Raw genomic sequence first — 18252 nt, forward strand, 5'->3', positions numbered from 1 at the left:
CACTTAAAAAGATGAGAGAGGCCTGTAATTTTCATCATATGTACACTTCAACTATGACAGACAAAATGAGAAAAAAATCCAGAAAATCACATTGTAAGATTTTTTATGAATTTATTTGCAAATTATGGTGGAAAATAAGCATTTGGTCACCTACAAACAAGCAAGATTTCTGGCTCTCGCAGACCTGTAACTTCTTCTTTAAGAGGCTCCTCTGTCCTCCACTCGTTGCCTGTATTAATGGCACCTGTTTGAACTTGTTATCAGTATAAAAGACACCTATCAACAACCTCAAACAGTCACACTCCAAACTCCACAATGGCCAAGACAAAAGAGCTGTCAAAGGACACCAGAAACAAAATTGTAGACCTGCACCAGGCTGGGAAGACTGAATCTGCAATAGGTAAGCAGCTTGGTTTGAAGAAATCAACTGTGGGAGCAATTATTAGGAAATGGAAGACATACAAGACCACTGATAATCTCCCTCGATCTGGGGCTCCACGCAAGATCTCACCATGTGGGGTCAAAATGATCACAAGAACAGTGAGCAAAAATCCCAGAACCACACGGTGGGACCTAGTGAATGACCTGCAGAGAGCTGGGACCAAAGTAACAAAGCCTACCATCAGTAACACACTACGCCGCCAGGGACTCAAATCCTGCAGTGCCAGACGTGTCCCCCTGCTTAAGCCAGTACATGTCCAGGCCTGTCTGAAGTTTGCTAGAGAGCATTTGGATGATCCAGAAGAGGATTGGGAGAATGTCATATGGTCAGATGAAACCAAAATATAACTTTTTGGTAAAAACTCAACTCGTCGTGTTTGGAGGACAAAGAATGCTGAGTTGCATCCAAAGAACACCATACCTACTGTGAAGCATGGGGATGGATACATCATGCTTTGGGGCTGTTTTTCTGCAAAGGGACCAGGATGTCTGATCCGTGTAAAGGAAAGAATGAATGGGGCCATGTATCGTGAGATTTTGAGTGAAAACCTCCTTCCATCAGCAAGGGCATTGAAGATGAAACGTGGCTGCGTCTTTCATCATGACAATTATCCTAAACACACCGCCCGGGCAATGAAGGAGTGGCTCCGTAAGAAGCATTTCAAGGTCCTGGAGTGGCCTTGCCAGTCTCCAGATCTCAACCCCATAGAAAATTTTTGGAGGGAGTTGAAAGTCTGTGTTGCCCATTAACAGCCACAAAACATCACTGCTCTAGAGGAGATCTGCATGGAGGAATGGGCCAAAATACCAGCAACAGTGTGTGAAAACCTTGTGAAGACTTACAGAAAATGTTTGACCTCTGTCATTGCGAACAAAGGGTATATAACAAAGTATTGAGATAAACTTTTGTTATTGACCAAATACTTATTTTCCGCCATAATTTGCAAATAAATTCATTAAAAATCCTACAATGTGATTTTCTGGATTTTTTTTCTCATTTTGTCTGTCATAGTTGAAGTGTACCTATGATGAAAATTACAGGCCTCTCTCATCGTTTTAAGTGGGAGAACTTGCACAATTGGCGGCTGACTAAATCCTTTTTTGCCCCACTGTATTTCTATATTGTTTTCCTACAACAACAAAAAATAACTCAAATCTCACTTTATACCATCTTTACAGCCATTTTGTTAGTTTCAATCACGTAAGTTGCATGGGAGTGTTATAAATGTCAGAATTTTCCACAGCACATGTAGTGCAGCAGGTCACACACATTCATCTATGGGTTTGCTGTGATGTGTGGGTTTGCTGAGACGTGTGTGAGACGTGTGCAACTTTTAGTTAGCTCTGACAACATGCCTTTATGTACAAATTGGATACCACCACTGACTGAAAAGTCAGAGACCATAATACAGGTGAAGTTGGAATTTTACATACACTAAGGTTGGAGACATTAAAACTAATTTTTCAACCACTCCACAAATTTCTTGTTAACAGACTATAGTTTTGGCAAGTCGGTTAGGTCATCTACCTTGTGCATGACACAATAAATGTTTCCAACAAATGTTTACAGACAGATTACTTAACTTATAATTCCCTGTATCACAATTCCAGTGGGTCAGAAGTTTATGTACACTAAGTTCACTGTGCCTTTAAACAGCTTGGAAAATTCCAGAAAATTATGTCATGGCTTTAGAAGCTTCTGATAGGCTAATTGACATCAGTTGAGTCAATTGGTGTAGGTGTGAGTCAATTGGTGTAAGTGTGGATGTATTTCAAGGCCTACATTCACACTCAGTGCCTCTTTGCTTGAAATCATCAGAAAATCAAAAGAAATCAGCCAAGACCTCAGAAAGGAAATGGTAGACTTCCACAAGTCTGGTTCATCCTTGGGAGCAATTTCCAAACGCCTGAAGGTACCACGTTCATCTGTACAAACAATAGTACTTAAGTATAAACACGATGGGACCACGCAGCAGTCATACCGCTCAGGAAGGAGACGCATTCTGTCTCCTAGAGATTAATGTACTTTTGTGCGAAAAGTGCAAATCAATCCCAGAACAACAGCAAAGGATCTTGTGAAGATGCTGGAGGAAACAGATACAAAAGTATCTATATCCACAGTAAAATGAGTCCTATATTAACATAACCTGAAAGGCCACCCAGCAAGGAAGAAGACACTGCTCCAAAACCGCCATAAAAAAGCCAGACCACGGTTTGCAACTGCACATGGGGACAAAGATCATACTTTTTGGAGAAATGTCCTCTGGTCTGATGAAACAAAAATATAACTGTTTGGCCATAATGACCATTGTTATGTTTATAGGAAAAAGGGGGAGGCTTGCAAGCCGAATATCACCATCCCAACCATGAAGCCATGCTTTGCTGCAGGAGGGACTGGTGCACTTCACAAAATTGATGGCATCATGAGTCAGGAAAATTATGTGGATATATTGAAGCAACATCTCAAGATATCAGTCAGGAAGTTAAAGCTTGGTCGCAAATGGGTCTTCCAAATGGACAATGACCCCAAGAGTACATCCAAAGTTGTGGCAAAATGGCTTAAGGACAACAAAATCAAGGTTTTGGAGTGGCCATCACAAAGTCCTGACCTCAACCCTATAGAAAATGTGTGGGCAGAACTGAAAAAGCGTGTGCGAGCAAGAAGGCCTACAAACCTGACTCAGTTACACCAGCTCTGTCGGGAGGAATGGGGCAAACCTCACCCAACGTATTGTGGGAAGCTTGTGGAAGGCTACCCGAAACATTTGGCCCAAGTTAAACAATTTAATGGCAATGCTACCAAATACTAATTGAGTGTATGTAAACTTCTGACCCACTGCGAATGTGATGATAGAAATAAAAGCTGAAATAAATCCTTCTCTCTTCTATTATTCTGACATTTCACATTCCTAAAACAAAGTGGTGATCCTAACTGGCCTAAAACAGGGAATATTTACTAGGATTAAATGTCATTAATTATGAAAAACTGAATTTAAATGTATTTGACTAAGGTGGTTGTAAACTTCAGACTTCAACTGTATGTCATTGTATTTCAGCTCAAGTCCAAATGGTAGCTGTGACAGCCTGTGTTTACACTGATCTGTGGTATTGTCCTTAACTCCTTCCACCTTGCTCTGCTTAAAAAGTAGGGTATTAAGTAATACAGGTAGTTGTCAGTATTGTAGATAGTGTTTCCATGGGTTCATTTGTTTGGATTCAGACGTTTGCACGGCATGGCATGTTGTGAAGCGTTGTGTAGTGTAAAATGTTCTTGTTTGTTGTCAGTTGATTAGACTTGTCAGATCACACAGGGATTGAAATCCACTCAGAGCTTAATTTACAAGCCTGGCTCATTACATTACATTATTACTGTTATTATTATTAAAGATGCATCTATTTATCTCTCATGAATTCACTTCTTGTATTAACACTAATGAAGAAAAACTCTGTCACCTTCTACAAAAAGGCAAGTTCAGCTAGCTACTATAACTTTTACTTCCTGCCTTCTGTTTCTAAGCTGACTTTCCTCTCTGGGTACAGGGTTGCTATGTTGGCGCCCTTGCCTACATCCTTAGTGCAGTCATGAGCATCCATCTGCTTGTGTGTGTAATTTCAGAGAGAGAATGATGAGAGTTTGACAGCAGAAAATACATTATTGGTGAGTTGGTGTCAACATGCTGTGCTCTTTGATTCAGGTCCAGGGCTGAACAGTGAACAGTAACATAAGGGAACCTTTTGTGTGGGAAGAACCAGAGCTTGGTGCTGGATACGTTGAAGTATGACCTCTTTGGCAAGCAACGGTAGAGGACAGGACATTATGACCCTGGCTCAAACTAGAACTCCTCTGATACAAATGTATTCGTATTTTGATAATGACTTGCCTAAGACTTGTAATCCCAAACACATTTTCTTTACTATGATTCCGTCTGTAATGCATTAAATACACAGATTCAAGATAAGTAATGGGTTTCGAGATGGAAGTCTTCCCACACCCTGATTGCATTATAATTATGCCTGCAGTAAACCGTGGACTGAAGCAGAGTTAGCGTAAATCTGTCTTTGATGATACGAACTGACCGATACAGGCGGATGGAAACGGTTGAGAAAGACCAGCAGAAGATTTCTCTGTTTGACTTGGAAGAGATATTTGCTGCGTCAGGCCAAATACAGGGCTGTGATTATCATCAAATTGATCATGATAATCCCGGTCTGACAATTCCAGAAGTCACGGAGCACTTCAACTGTTATATTCTAATCGCAAAACAATAACCTTTAACATCACCCTCATGTTTTTCAGATCACAGAAAGAACAGAATCCTTGAACCGGTCCCTAAAGAAAAGGTGACTATCATACAAGTATACAAGGCTTTTTCACAATGAGTAACACGAAGCAAACAAACAAATTCCACAGCCCCGGTTGTTCCACTTGTACTCTCAAATACCTTCCCTCACTAATGCTTCGTTGTATCTTGAGGTTGACCAAAGTACTACTGGGCCCCTCGGCAGATGCCTGGATGGAGAGCTGCTATCTGAGGCAGAACAGCAGCTATGCTGGCTAAATGGCTGGTGTGTAAATGTAAACATAGACAAAGAGGGCCAGTGGTGACCTCCAAATCTCTCTCAGTGCATCACCTTTGTCAGCCTGGATGATTTATGGCTTGGTTAACTCTGACCAGATGTGAGGGCTGGAGCCTGGGCTTGCTGGGTTCTCTCTGGTGGCTGGTGAGCTATAGCTCTGAACTGTGGGACGGCTCCATGCAGTCTGACTGCAGTAAGTAATCAGTGGTAAAGAGCTCTCAGCAGCTAGAGTAGAAGAGACCAGGCCAGAGTTTAATTAATATTAATACTGTGACTGAAAATAGGGTGTAATAACAACTTTATAGGGTGTGCACCCACATTGCCCAGAATGCACTGTGGTGAGGAAATTGAACTTCCTTAAGTTCTAAAATACACTTTACTAAGACATATACAATTATTCATATTCTGAATCATTCAGTGGAGTTCTTTCTCGAACATTTCATTAACAGTTTATCAAAAAAAAAAGTAGGATTTCTTAACCTAATACATCCCTAATACATCCCATAATAAGCACTGAGCTCTGTTGACAGAGTGGTGCAGCTTTCTCGCAGCAACATTGAGGATTTTACATGTTGTGGTGGTCATCTTCAAAGGGAGATTAACATAACACGAGCTGAACGAAATGTAAAAGGCTTGGAAAATAAAAAAAGCTTGCTCAGAGCTCAGTGCTCTGTTTACGTTTCACAGTGATAAGCTTGCTTTTGTGAGAAGTCTTCGGAAAAAGAACAGGCATTTTGCATTAATATGAAAAGCGTATACTAAAATATGAAAATACTACATGTAATGTCTCAAAATCGATATCTATCTCACCTCTACATTGTTTTACATCCTGCGGATTCGAGAAGAAATATGACGAGTTCAACGGGAAGGTGAGCCTGTCAGTTAGTTAATTCTCGCACAGCAACCTGCCTAGCTGAAGTGATGCTGTGCAATTTTCCTTATTTTTGCCCACTTTTTCCCTCTGGCCTCCATTGACTGTCACATTAACATTGGCCACCCTACAAGGTTAAAAACTCCAATAACTTAAGTGGATTATGATAGAGTCATGAGGTTAGACCATTGGCTTCCTTAGAGGATTATCTACACAATTAACATGTGTTTTAAATTTTAAAAATGACCCATTGGTCAAAATATGTTTTTTATTGGACACCGTAAACTTTATCTTCCAGGTGCAGGTTTGAGATCTGAGGAATTGAGTGTGACATAATGTTTAAGTCTAGGCAGGTTTTTTTAGGACAGAGGGAAGGATCACTGTGTGTTAGTCCTTTGATGTGGGTGTTCCACTCCCTTGTTGATGTGTGTAAAAACACTGTAAGACCGAATCAAATCTTTCCGGGGGAAGAATACGGTTGACAGACAGCTTTCTTCACCCCTTCACTTTTAACAGCCTCGACTCATGCAGATAGAAAACATGACAACATTCAGAAAACCCCATTTCAACGTCTTTGCAGAACAAAACACCCTCCAAATAAAGATTTGTGGGCTGTGCACGTTTATGAAGTTCAAATAATCCTACCATGCCTGTGAAGAAGCTATGTAATCCTCAAACTAACCAGCCATATCAGGCTAATGACTCACACATGCCTTTCATGGGAGCTCTCTTTTAAAAAATAAACGGTTTTGAGGCCATGTTGAAATGCAGGAAAAAGGGTCAGTATTTCCAGATTTGTCCCACACGGTTTGTTTTCCTGTTTAGTGTATATGTCTGAGATTAGGACTCTTGTGTAGTGGGGTTTAGGCAACTGGCAGCGTGTGTGTGTGTCTGGATGTGTGTGTGCGTGTGTGTGTGCGTGTGAAGGGGGCCTTTGCACTGGGTCCCACTGCGGTCAGTGAGCAAGCTTCATACTGGGCCTGAAAGACAGTCTTGACAGAAGCTGTAAGAGGTCACAAAATCCCACCCACTCTCTAATGGCAGTGTTGATTCAAGTGGCTCATTTATCCAAGGGGGGTGTATCATAACAATGTGGAAAATTGATATTTCACTCGGGGAGGGGATTTCACTTGCGGGCCTATAGCCAGTCAGATGAGATCTTTAAAATGTATTATTTTCTTCCCACAAACATTTTCACTGACCGAGTGTCTTTGTTTTGGATACAGCAACAGCTTCAAGAAGACACAGCCCCCTGTTCTCCTCGCCAAGATCGATGACAGGCTGGAGCAGTACACCCACGCCATTGAGGTTAGCTCCCACCTGGTAGCTCCCCCCTTCTTCCCTCTCTCTCTCCCTTCCTCCCGACAGACAGAGGCCCCATTGATGAAGGATGTGTGATGAATGCTTTCATCTGGTGACTATTCAGCCAGACTTCTCTGTCCCCTTCTCTTCCTCTCTAAAGGTGACGCGCTGCGTCAGTCTCACACACACAAAGTTACTGTATATACTGTAGTTAAACCTCAGCCTCAGCCTCACAGTCCGTCAAACCACCTCTACTCTATCATATGGGAGAGGATTGATGGGCACTTGAGGATAGGCTTAGCTTGCTTTCTCATCTCTGTGATGCCGGAGTCATACTATAAGTACGGTTGAAGTCAGAAGTTTACATACACCTTAGCCAAATACATGTAAACTCAGTTTTTCACAACTCCTGACATTTAATCCTAATAAAAATGATTTGTCTTAGGTCTGTTAGGATCACCACTTTATTTTAAGAATGTGAAATGTCAGAATAGTAGAAGAGAGATTTATTTATTTCAGCTTTTATTTCTTTCATCACACTTCCAGTGGGTCAAAAGTCTACATACACTCAATTAGTATTTGGTAGCATTGCCGTTAAATTGTTGAACTTAGGTCAAACATTTTGGGTAGCCTTCCACAAGCTTCCCACAATAAGTTGGGTGAATTTTGGCCCATTCATCCTGACAGAGCTGGTGTAACTGAGTCAGGTTTGGAGGCCTCCTTGCTTGTGCATACTTTTTAAGTTCTGCCCACAAATGTTCCATAGGATTTGAGGTCAGGGCTTTGTGATGGCCACTCCGTTACCTTGAATTTGCTGTCCTTAAGCCATTTTGCCACAGCTTTGGAAGTATGCTTGTGGTCATTATTCATTCGGAAGTCCCATTTGCGACCAAGCTTTAACTTCCTGACTGATGTCTTGAGATGTTGCTTCACTATATCCACAACATGATGCTGCCACCCCGTGCTTCATGGTTGGGATGGTGTTCTTCAGCTTGCAAGCATCCCCATTTTTCCTCCAAACATAACGATGGTCATTATGGCCAAACAGTTCTATTTTTGTTTCATCAGACCAGAGGACATTTCTGCAAAAAGTATGATTATTGTCCCATAGTGCAGTTGCAAACCGTAATCTGGCTTTTTTTATGGCAGTATTGGAGCAGTGGCTTCTTCCTTGCTGAGCGGCCTTTCAGGTTATGTCGATATAGACCTCGTTTTACTGTGGATATAGATACTTTTGTACTTGTTTCCTCAAGGATCTTGAAATGGTCCTTTGCTGTTGTTCTGGGATTGATTTGCACTATTCACAATTTTTTCTGAGGTCTTGGCTAATTTCTTTAGATTTTCCCATGATGTCAAGCAAAGAAGCACTGAATTTGAAGGTAGGCCTTGAAATACATCCACAGGTACACCTCCAATTCACTCAAATGACATCAATTAGCCTATCAGAAGCCATGACATAATTTTCTAGAATGTTCCGAGCTGTTTAAAGGCACAGTCAATTTAGTGTATGTAATCTTCTGACCCACTGGAGTTGTGATACAGTGAATTATAAGTGAAATAATCTGTCTGTAAACAATTGTTGGAAAAATTACTTGTGTGATGCACAAAGTAGATGTCCTAACTGACTTGCCAAAACTATAGATTGTTAATTAACAAGACATCTTTGAAGTGTTTGAAAAACGAGATTTAATGACTCCAACCTAAGTGTATGTAAATTCCGACTTCTCCTGGAGTAGAGTGTGTGTGTGAGTGAATAAGTGTTAGGGGCCCTCTTACTCTTTTCCCGTGAGGGCAATATTTCACAAGCCACTATTGCATCATCCGATTACTACCATGCCTTGTTAACCTTTTTCTAAAGACGAGATACAGTTTATTTGGAAAGTATTCAGACCCCTAGATTTTTTTAGTTACGTTACAGCCTTATTAAAAAAAATCCTTCATCAATCTACACACAATACTCCATAATGACAAAGCGAAAACAACACATAAAACATTTAAAACATAAATACCTTATTTACATAAGTATTCAGACCCTTTGCTATGAGATTCGAAATTGAGCTCAGGTGCATCCTGTTTCCATTGATCATCCTTGAGATGTTTCCTCAACTTGATTGGAGTCCACCTGTGGTAAATTCAATTGATTGGACATGATTTGGAAAGGCACATACCTGTCTATATAAGGTCCCAGCGTTGATAGTGCATGTCAGAGCAACAATCAATCAATGAAGTTGAAGGAATTGTCCGTAGAGCTCAGAGACAGGATTGTGTCGAGGCACAGACCTGTGGAAGGGTACCAAAACATTTCTGCAGCATTGAGGGTCTCCAAAAATACAGTGGCTGTCACGACTTCTACCGAGGGTAACTCCTCTACCCTGTTCGGGCGGTGCTCGGCGTTGCCGGTTTACTAGCCGCCACCGATCCCTTTTTCCTTTTCTGTTTGTTTTGTCTGTGATTCTTTTCACACCTGGTTCCATTTGCGTTTATTTCTGTGTGTATATAGGGTACCTATTGCCTGCCTTAGTTTGCGCGGGATTAGACTTGTATGTATTGCGCTCGATTGTATTTTGATGTTTGTTGTTTTCACGGTTATGGATGTGTATGTAAGTGTCGGAACTGTGTTTGTTCCTCCGTGCGTTTGCACGAGTTCTGAGTATCAAGAGTGTAGTTTTGTGCCATTTTTGTATTGTATGATTAAACACACTTCTCAGACATCCCTGCTCTCCTGTGCCTGACTCCTACTCCTCTCACTGAGACGCACATTAACACAGTGGCCTCCATCATTCTTAATTGGAAGAAGTTTGGAACCACCAAGACTCTTCCTAGAGCTGCCCGCCAGGCCAAACTGAGCAATTGGGGGAGAAGAACCTGATGGTCACTCTGACAGAGCCCCAGGGTTCCTCTGTGGAGATGGGAGAACCTTCCAGAAGGACAACCATCTCTGCAGCGCTCCACCAATCAGGCCTTTATGGTAGAGTGGCCAGACGGAAGCCACTCCTCAGTAAAAGGCATGTGACAGCTCGCTTGGAGTTTGCCAAAAGGCACCTAAAGGACTCTCAGACCACGAGAAACAAGATTCACCAGTCTGATGAAACCATGATTTAACTCTTTGGCCTGATTTTAACTCTTTGGCCTGGAGGAAACCTGGCACCACCCCTATGGTGAAGCATGGTGGTGGCAGCATGATGCTGTGGGGATGTTTTTCAGCGGCAGGGACTGGGAGACTAGTCAGGATCGAGGGAAAAATGAACGGAGCAAAGTACAGAGAGGTCCGTGATGAAAACCTGCTCCCGAGAGCTCAGGACCTCAGACTGAGGAGGTTCACCTTCCAAAAGGATAGCGACCCTAAGCACACAGCCAAGAAAACGCAGGAGTGGTTTCGGGACAAGTCTATGAACGTCCTTGAGTGGCCCAGCCAGATCCCGGACTTAAATTGATGAGGGGGAAAAAAACGATTTAATACATTTTAGAATAAGGCTGTCAAATCTGGATAAAAAAATACTTTCCAAATGCACTGTATACAGTGTTGACCGTGAATGCAGTCTTCGCGGGTACATTGCCTTTAAATTTAAATCATGCTATAACGCTGAACTTCAGTAATACAGATTGAATGTTACTCATGTTACTCATTATGTCTAACTATGTTATATTGTGGTTCATTTTTACTTGCTGTGCTTTATTTTCATACTATCTCATTTCCCCCTAATCAGACTTGATAAATATCAGTGAACAAGCTTGATATATTTTTCTTTTTGATCTAGAGTTCTGTTATTTCTATGCAAATTCCATGCAATTGGAATGTAAAGTATATCACATTGTTATGTTGTGCAGTACTCCCAGGAGGCCAAGGCAGCCAAACAGGGCCTGATGGACATCCCCATGTCACCTGAGGCAGTGTCCTCCAAGAAGCACTTGTTTGAGGCTGGAGAGGCTTGGAACCAGAGCCCGTCCAAAGGCACACCATCCAAGGCAAGGAAACACCAACTTGACATGACATACTATACACATGAACAAATATAGTCAAAGGCCAATTTATTTCTCACCATCGCTAATGACATTATACATCCACCAACATAAATAGACCCTTATCAGTGTTTCCCCTAGGATTTTTTTTCAGCAGCAGTGGCAAAGTTAGCGTAGGGGCGGGGCATTGTAGTGGGTGTGGCCAATGATGCTTTCCAACATTTCTAGAGACCCCCCTAATTGTTCGTCCTCAAAGATGATCTTATTTAAAAATATATAGCTCCATTATCTTTTCTACATACAGTGCCTTGCGAAAGTATTCGGCCCCCTTGAACTTTGCGACCTTTTGCCACATTTCAGGCTTCAAACATAAAGATATAAAACTGTATTTTTTTGTGAAGAATCAACAACAAGTGGGACACAATCATGAAGTGGAACGACATTTATTGGATATTTCTAACTTTTTTAACAAAAAAAAACTGAAAAATTGGGCGTGCAAAATTATTCAGCCCCTTTACTTTCAGTGCAGCAAACTCTCTCCAGAAGTTCAGTGAGGATCTCTGAATGATCCAATGTTGACCTAAATGACTAATGATGATAAATACAATCCACCTGTGTGTAATCAAGACTCTGTATAAATGCACCTGCACTGTGATAGTCTCAGAGGTCCGTCAAAAGCGCAGAGAGCATCATGAAGAACAAGGAACACACCAGGCAGGTCCGAGATACTGTTGTGAAGAAGTTTAAAGCCGGATTTGGATACAAAAAGATTTCCCAAGCTTTAAACATCCCAAGGAGCACTGTGCAAGCGATAATATTGAAATGGAAGGAGTATCAGACCACTGCAAATCTACCAAGACCTGGCCGTCCCTCTAAACTTTCAGCTCATACAAGGAGAAGACTGATCAGAGATGCAGCCAAGAGGCCCATGATCACTCTGGATGAACTGCAGAGATCTACAGCTGAGGTGGGAGACTCTGTCCATAGGACAACAATCAGTCGTATATTGCACAAATCTGGCCTTTATGGAAGAGTGGCAAGAAGAAAGCCTTTTCTTAAAGATATCCATAAAAAGTGTAGTTTAAAGTTTGCCACAAGCCACCTGGGAGACACACCAAACATGTGGAAGAAGGTGCTCTGGTCAGATGAAACCAAAATTGAACTTTTTGGCAACAATGCAAAACGTTATGTTTGGCGTAAAAGCAACACAGCTGAACACACCATCCCCACTGTCAAACATGGTGGTGGCAGCATCATGGTTTGGGCCTGCTTTTCTTCAGCAGGGACAGGGAAGATGGTTAAAATTGATGGGAAGATGGATGGAGCCAAATACAGGACCATTCTGGAAGAAAACCTGATGGAGTCTGCAAAAGACCTGAGACTGGGACGGAGATTTGTCTTCCAACAAGACAATGATCCAAAACATAAAGCAAAATCTACAATGGAATGGTTCAAAAATAAACATATCCAGGTGTTAGAATGGCCAAGTCAAAGTCCAGACCTGAATCCAATCGAGAATCTGTGGAAAGAACTGAAAACTGCTGTTCACAAATGCTCTCCATCCAATCGAGCTCTTTTGCAAGGAGGAATGGGGAAAAAATGTCAGTCTCTCGATGTGCAAAGCTGATAGAGACATACCCCAAGCGACTTACAGCTGTAATCGCAGCAAAAGGTGGCGCTACAAAGTATTATCTTAAGGGGGCTGAATAATTTTGCACGCCCAATTTTTCAGTTTTTGATTTGTTAAAAAAGTTTGAAATATCCAATAAATGTCATTCCACTTCATGATTGTGTCCCACTTGTTGTTGATTCTTCACAAAAAAATACAGTTTTATATCTTTATGTTTGAAGCCTGAAATGTGGCAAAAGGTCGCAAAGTTCAAGGGGGCCGAATACTTTCGCAAGGCACTGTATGTACATGTAGGTAGAGTTATTAAAGTGACTATGCATAGATGGTAATAACAGAGAGTAGCAGTGGTGTAAAAGGCAGGAGGGGGTGGGGGGCAATGCAAAAAGTTGGGTAGCCATTTGATTAGATGTTCAGGAGTCTTATGGCGTGGGGGTAGAAGCTTTTTAGAAGCCTCTTGGACCTAGACTTGCCGCTCAGGTACCGCTTGCCGTGCGGTAGCAGAGAGAACAGTCTATGACTAGGGTGGCTGGAGTCTTTGACAATGTTTAGGGCCTTCCTCTGACACCACCTGGTATACAGGCCCTGGATGGCAGGAAGCTTGGCCCCAGTGATGTACTGGGCCATTCGTACTACCCTCTGTAGTGCCTTGCGGTCAGAGGCCCGAGCAGTTGCCATACCAGGCAGTGATGCAATCAGTCAGGATGCTCTCAATGGTGCAGCTGTATAACCTTTTGAGGTTCTGAGGACCCATGCCAAATTTTTTCAGTCTCCTGAGGGGGAAGCAGTATTGTAATGCCCTTTTCCACCTGTCTTGGTGTGTTAGGACATTGATAAATCCTTAGGTTTTGTCGCGCCCTGTTCACGACCGTCTTGGTGTGCTTGGACCATGTTAGTTTGTTGGTGATGTGGACACCAAGGAACTTGTAGCTCTCAACCTGCTCCACTGCAGCCCCGTCAATGAGAATGGGGGCGTGCTCAGTCCTCTTTTTCCTGTAGTCCACAATCATCTCCTTTGTCTTGATCACGTTGAGGGAGAGGTCGTTGTCCTGGCACCACACGGCCGGGGCCTCTGACCTCCTCCCTACAAGCTGTCTCGTCGTTGTCGGTGATCAGGCCTACCACTGTTGTGTCATCGGCAAACTTAAACATGGTGTTGGAGACGTGCCTGGCCATGCAATCATGAGTGAACAGGGAGTACAGGAGGGGACTAAGCACGCACCACTGAGGGGCCCCTGTGTTGAGGATCAGCATGGCGGATGTGTTGTTACTTACCCTTACCACCTGGTGGTGGCCCTTCAGGAAGTTCAGGATCCAGTTGCAGAGGGAAGTGTTTAGTCCCATGGTCCTTAGCTTATTGATGAGCTTTGAGGGCACTATGGTGTTGAACAATGAATTGCATTCTCACATAGGTGTTCCTTTTGTCCAGGTGGGAAAGGGAAGTGTGGAGGGCAATAGCGATTGCATCATCTGTGGATCTGTTGGGCTGGTATGCCAATTGGAGTGGATCTAGGGTTTCTGGGATAATGGTGTTGATGTGAAGCCATGACCAGCCTTTCTAAGCACTTCATGGCTACAGATGTGAGTGCTACGGGTCAGTAGTCGTTTAGGCAGGTTACCTTAGTGTTCTGCTTAAAACATGTTGGTATTACAGACTCGGACAGGGAGAGGTTGAAAATGTCAGTGAAGACACTTGCCCGTTGGTCAGTGCATGCTCGCAGTATACATCCTGGTAATCCATCTGGCCCCGCGGCCTTGTGAATGTTGACCTGTTTAAAAGTCTTACTCACATCGGCTGCGGAGAGCGTGATCACACAGCCTTCCGGAAAAGCTTGTGCTCTCATGCATGTTTCAGTGTTATTTGCCTCGAAGCGAGCATAGAAGTAGTTTAGCTCGTCTGGAAGGCTTGTGTCACTGGGCAGCTCTCTGCAGTGCTTCCCTTTGTAGTCTGTAATGGTTTGCAAGCCCTGCCACATCCGACGAGCTTCAGTGCCGGTGCAGTACGATTCGATCTTAGTCCTGTATTGACACTTTGCCTGTTAGATGATTCGTCTGAGGGCATAGCGGGATTTTTTACAAGCTTCCGGGTCCCGCTCCTTGAAAGCGGCAGCTCTAGCCTTTACCTCAATGTGGATTTTGCCTGTAATCCATGGCTTTTGGTTTGGGGTATGTACGTATGATCACTGTGGGGACGATGTCATCGATGCACTTATTAATGAATCCAATGACTGATGAGTTGTACTCCTCAATGTCATTGGAGGAATCTCAGAACATATTCCAATCTGTGCTAGCAAAACAGTCCTGTAGCTTAGCATCTGCTTCATCTGACCACTTTTTTATTGATCTAGTCACTGTTGCTTCCTGCTTAATTTTAGCTTGTAAGCAGGAATCAGGAGGATCGAATTATGGTCAGATTTGCCAAATTGATGGCGAGGGAGATCTTTGTATAATTCTCTGTGTGTGGAACAAAGGTGGTGCATTCTCTGTGTGTGGAAAAAAAGTGGTGTATTCCCTCTGGTTGCACATTTAACATGCTGATAGAAATTTGGTAAAAACGGATTTAAGTTTCCCTGCATTAAAGTCCCCGACTACTAGGAACTTTGCCTCTGGGTGACCGTTTTCTTGTTTGCTTATGGTGGAATACAGCTCATTCAATGCTGTCTTATAGTGCCAGCCTCAGTATGTGGTGGTATATAAACAGCTATGAAAAATACAGATGAAAACTCTAGGTAGATAGTGTGGTCTACATCTTATCATGAGATACTCTCAGGTGAGCAATAGCTCGAGACTTCCTTAGATATCATGCACTAGATGTTATTTACAAAAAAACAAAGTCTGCCGCCCCTTTCTTACCAGACACCGCTGTTCTCTCCTGCCAGTACAGCTTTTAACCAGCCAGCTGTATGTTGATAGTGTTGTTGTTCAGCCACGAGGATAAGATATTACAGTTTTGAATGTCCCGTTGGTAGTTTAATTAATCTTCCGCGTAGGTCATCTATTTTATAATGCAACGTGGAAAAAGTCAAGGTGTCAAGGGGTCTGAATACTTAGTACCAGTCAAACGTTTGGACAAACCTACTCATTCAAGGGTTTTTCTTTATGTTGACTATTTCTACATTGTAGAATAATATTAAAGACATCAAAACTATGAAATAACACATATGGAATGATGTAGTAACCAAATAAGTGTTAAACAAATCAAACTTTTTGTTATATTTGAGATTCTTCATAGTAGCCACCCTTTGCCTTGATGACAGCTTTGCACACTCTTGGCATTCTCTCAACCAGCTTCACCTGGAATGCTTTTCCAACAGTCTTGAAGGAGTTCCCACATATGCTGAGAACTTGTTGGCTGCTTTTCTTTCACTCTGCGGTCCAACTTATCCGATTGTGGAGGCAATGTCATCTGATGCAGCACTCCATCACTCTCCTTCTTGGTCAAATAGCCTTGACACAGCCTGGTCATTGGGTCATTGTCCTTTTGAAAAACAAATTATAGTTCCACTAAGCGCAAACCAGATGGGATGGCGTATCACTGCAGAATGCTGTGGTATACATGCTGGTTAAGTGTGCCTTGAATTCTAAATAAATCACTGACAGTGTCACCAGCAAAGCACCCCCACACATCACACCTCCTCCTCCATGCTTCATTTTGGGAAACACACATGCGGAGATCATCCGTTCACCTACTCTTCATCTCACAAAGGCACCGTGGTTGGAACCAAAAAATCGAATCTCAAAAATCTCAAGACTCATCAGACCAAAGGACAGATTTCCACCTCTCTAATGTCCATTGCTCGTGTTTCTTGGCCCAAGCAAATCTCTTCTTATTATTGGTGTCCTTTAGTAGTGTTTTTTTGCAGCAATTATACCATGAAGGACTAATTCACGCAGTCTACTCTGAACAGTTGATGTTGAGATGTGTCTCTGACATGAACTCTGTGAAGCATTTATTTGGGCTGCAATTTCTGTGGCTGGTAACTCTAATGAACTTATCCTCTACAGCAGAGGTAGTTCTGGGTCTTCCTTTCCTGTGGCGGTCCTCACGAGAGCCAGTTTCATCATAGCGCTTGATGGTTTTGTGACTGCACTTGAAGAAACTTTCAAAGTTCTTGAAATGTTGTGGATGTTCATGTTTTAAAGTACTGATGGACTGTCGTTTCTCTTTGCTTATTTGAGCAGTTCTTGCCATAATATAGACTTGGTATTTTACCAAATAGGGCTCTCTTCTGTATACCACACCTACCATGTCACAACACAGCTGATCAGCTCAAATACATTAAGAAGGAAAGAAATTCCCCAAATTAACTTTTAACAAGGCACACATGGTAATTGAAATGAATTCCAGGTTACTTCCTAACTAAGCTGGTTGAGAGAATGCCAAGAGTGTGCAAAGCTGTCATCAAGGCAAACTTTGAAGAATCTCAAATATAAAATATATTTTGATTTGTTTAACACTTTTTTTGTTACCACATGATTCCATATGTGTTATTTCATACTTGTGATATCTTCACTATTATTCTACACTGTAGAAAATCGTAAAAATAAAGAAAAACCCTTGAATAAGTAGGTGTGTCCAAACTTTTGACTGGTACTGTATAGATATAAAGTGGAGTGGTGGCAACAATTTAGCAGCAGTGCTTATGGATACAAAACATGCTATTTTACATACAGTAGCTGCCTTGAGTTACACTGCAGACTAGAGACACAGACATACCTAGCTAGCGCTTTCAAAATACATTTTCACACTGTGCAGATGTCTAAATATATCAGTCCTAATGCTTCTCTCCATGCTATTGTATGGGTGTGATCTCACACCTCTGTTTATAGTCCTCCCACCCCAGGCCATAGCCCCTGACTCTCCCTGATGTGTTTAATTACTGCATCTCATTCGTCGTGTGCAGGCCAAGGTTCTTTGAGGTTTCCGGAAAAGGCATGGCAACTTGACCCGGGGCGAGTGGAATAACAAACACCCTGTGAGCCACGGCGGTAGAGATCAGAGGCACTTAAGGCTGTTTATTTTTACTCTCTACCACAAATGTGTGGTTTCCCCCAGCCCCTCTCTCCTGTACCTCAGAGGTATTCAATAGTATCTAGCAGTAGCTGTTAGCCTGCCCACCCAAAACCAAACCTATTGTGTGTGCTGGACAGCTACATTTATATGTCACTGTCACAAGACACTATCGAATACATAATGAATGGAAGTGTCTTGTTGAATGCCTGAGTTGACGTATGTCTGTGTGTGTGTCAGCAGAATGCTGAGGGTCTGAAGGTGGGTGTGGCAGACCTGATCACCCAGTGGGTGAAGGGGAACCCAGATGGCACAAGCAGGAACTCGCCCCCGAGACCAGCTGTAAGTTTATCTCAGAACAGAGCTATGTACAGTAAATATGGGTATACATTTACTGTATATGGCTCTGCATTTCACCAGTCTCCACCTGAGTAATCTTGGTTAACCCAGAACTAAAGTCTT

At 42.5% G+C, this 18252-nt stretch overlaps 1 protein-coding gene across 3 annotated transcripts in view; it reads left to right on the top strand.

Annotated features, from left to right (window-relative positions):
- Positions 1-18252, top strand: part of LOC139369823 (non-muscle caldesmon-like) — a 70313-nt gene that overhangs the window by 38928 nt on the left and 13133 nt on the right. Inside the window, exons 7-10 of one of the 3 annotated variants that reach the window (XM_071109100.1) lie at positions 4739-4782; positions 7117-7198; positions 11021-11158; positions 18034-18132. In XM_071109100.1, coding sequence (XP_070965201.1) covers positions 4739-4782; positions 7117-7198; positions 11021-11158; positions 18034-18132 — 363 coding nt within the window. The remainder of the gene's footprint in view (positions 1-4738; positions 4783-7116; positions 7199-11020; positions 11159-18033; positions 18133-18252) is intronic. The other 2 variants (XM_071109108.1, XM_071109117.1) reach the window with 2 other exon arrangements.

The sequence above is a fragment of the Oncorhynchus clarkii genome, chromosome 2, assembly GCF_045791955.1.
Source record: "Oncorhynchus clarkii lewisi isolate Uvic-CL-2024 chromosome 2, UVic_Ocla_1.0, whole genome shotgun sequence".
Taxonomy (NCBI): Eukaryota; Metazoa; Chordata; class Actinopteri; order Salmoniformes; family Salmonidae; genus Oncorhynchus; species Oncorhynchus clarkii.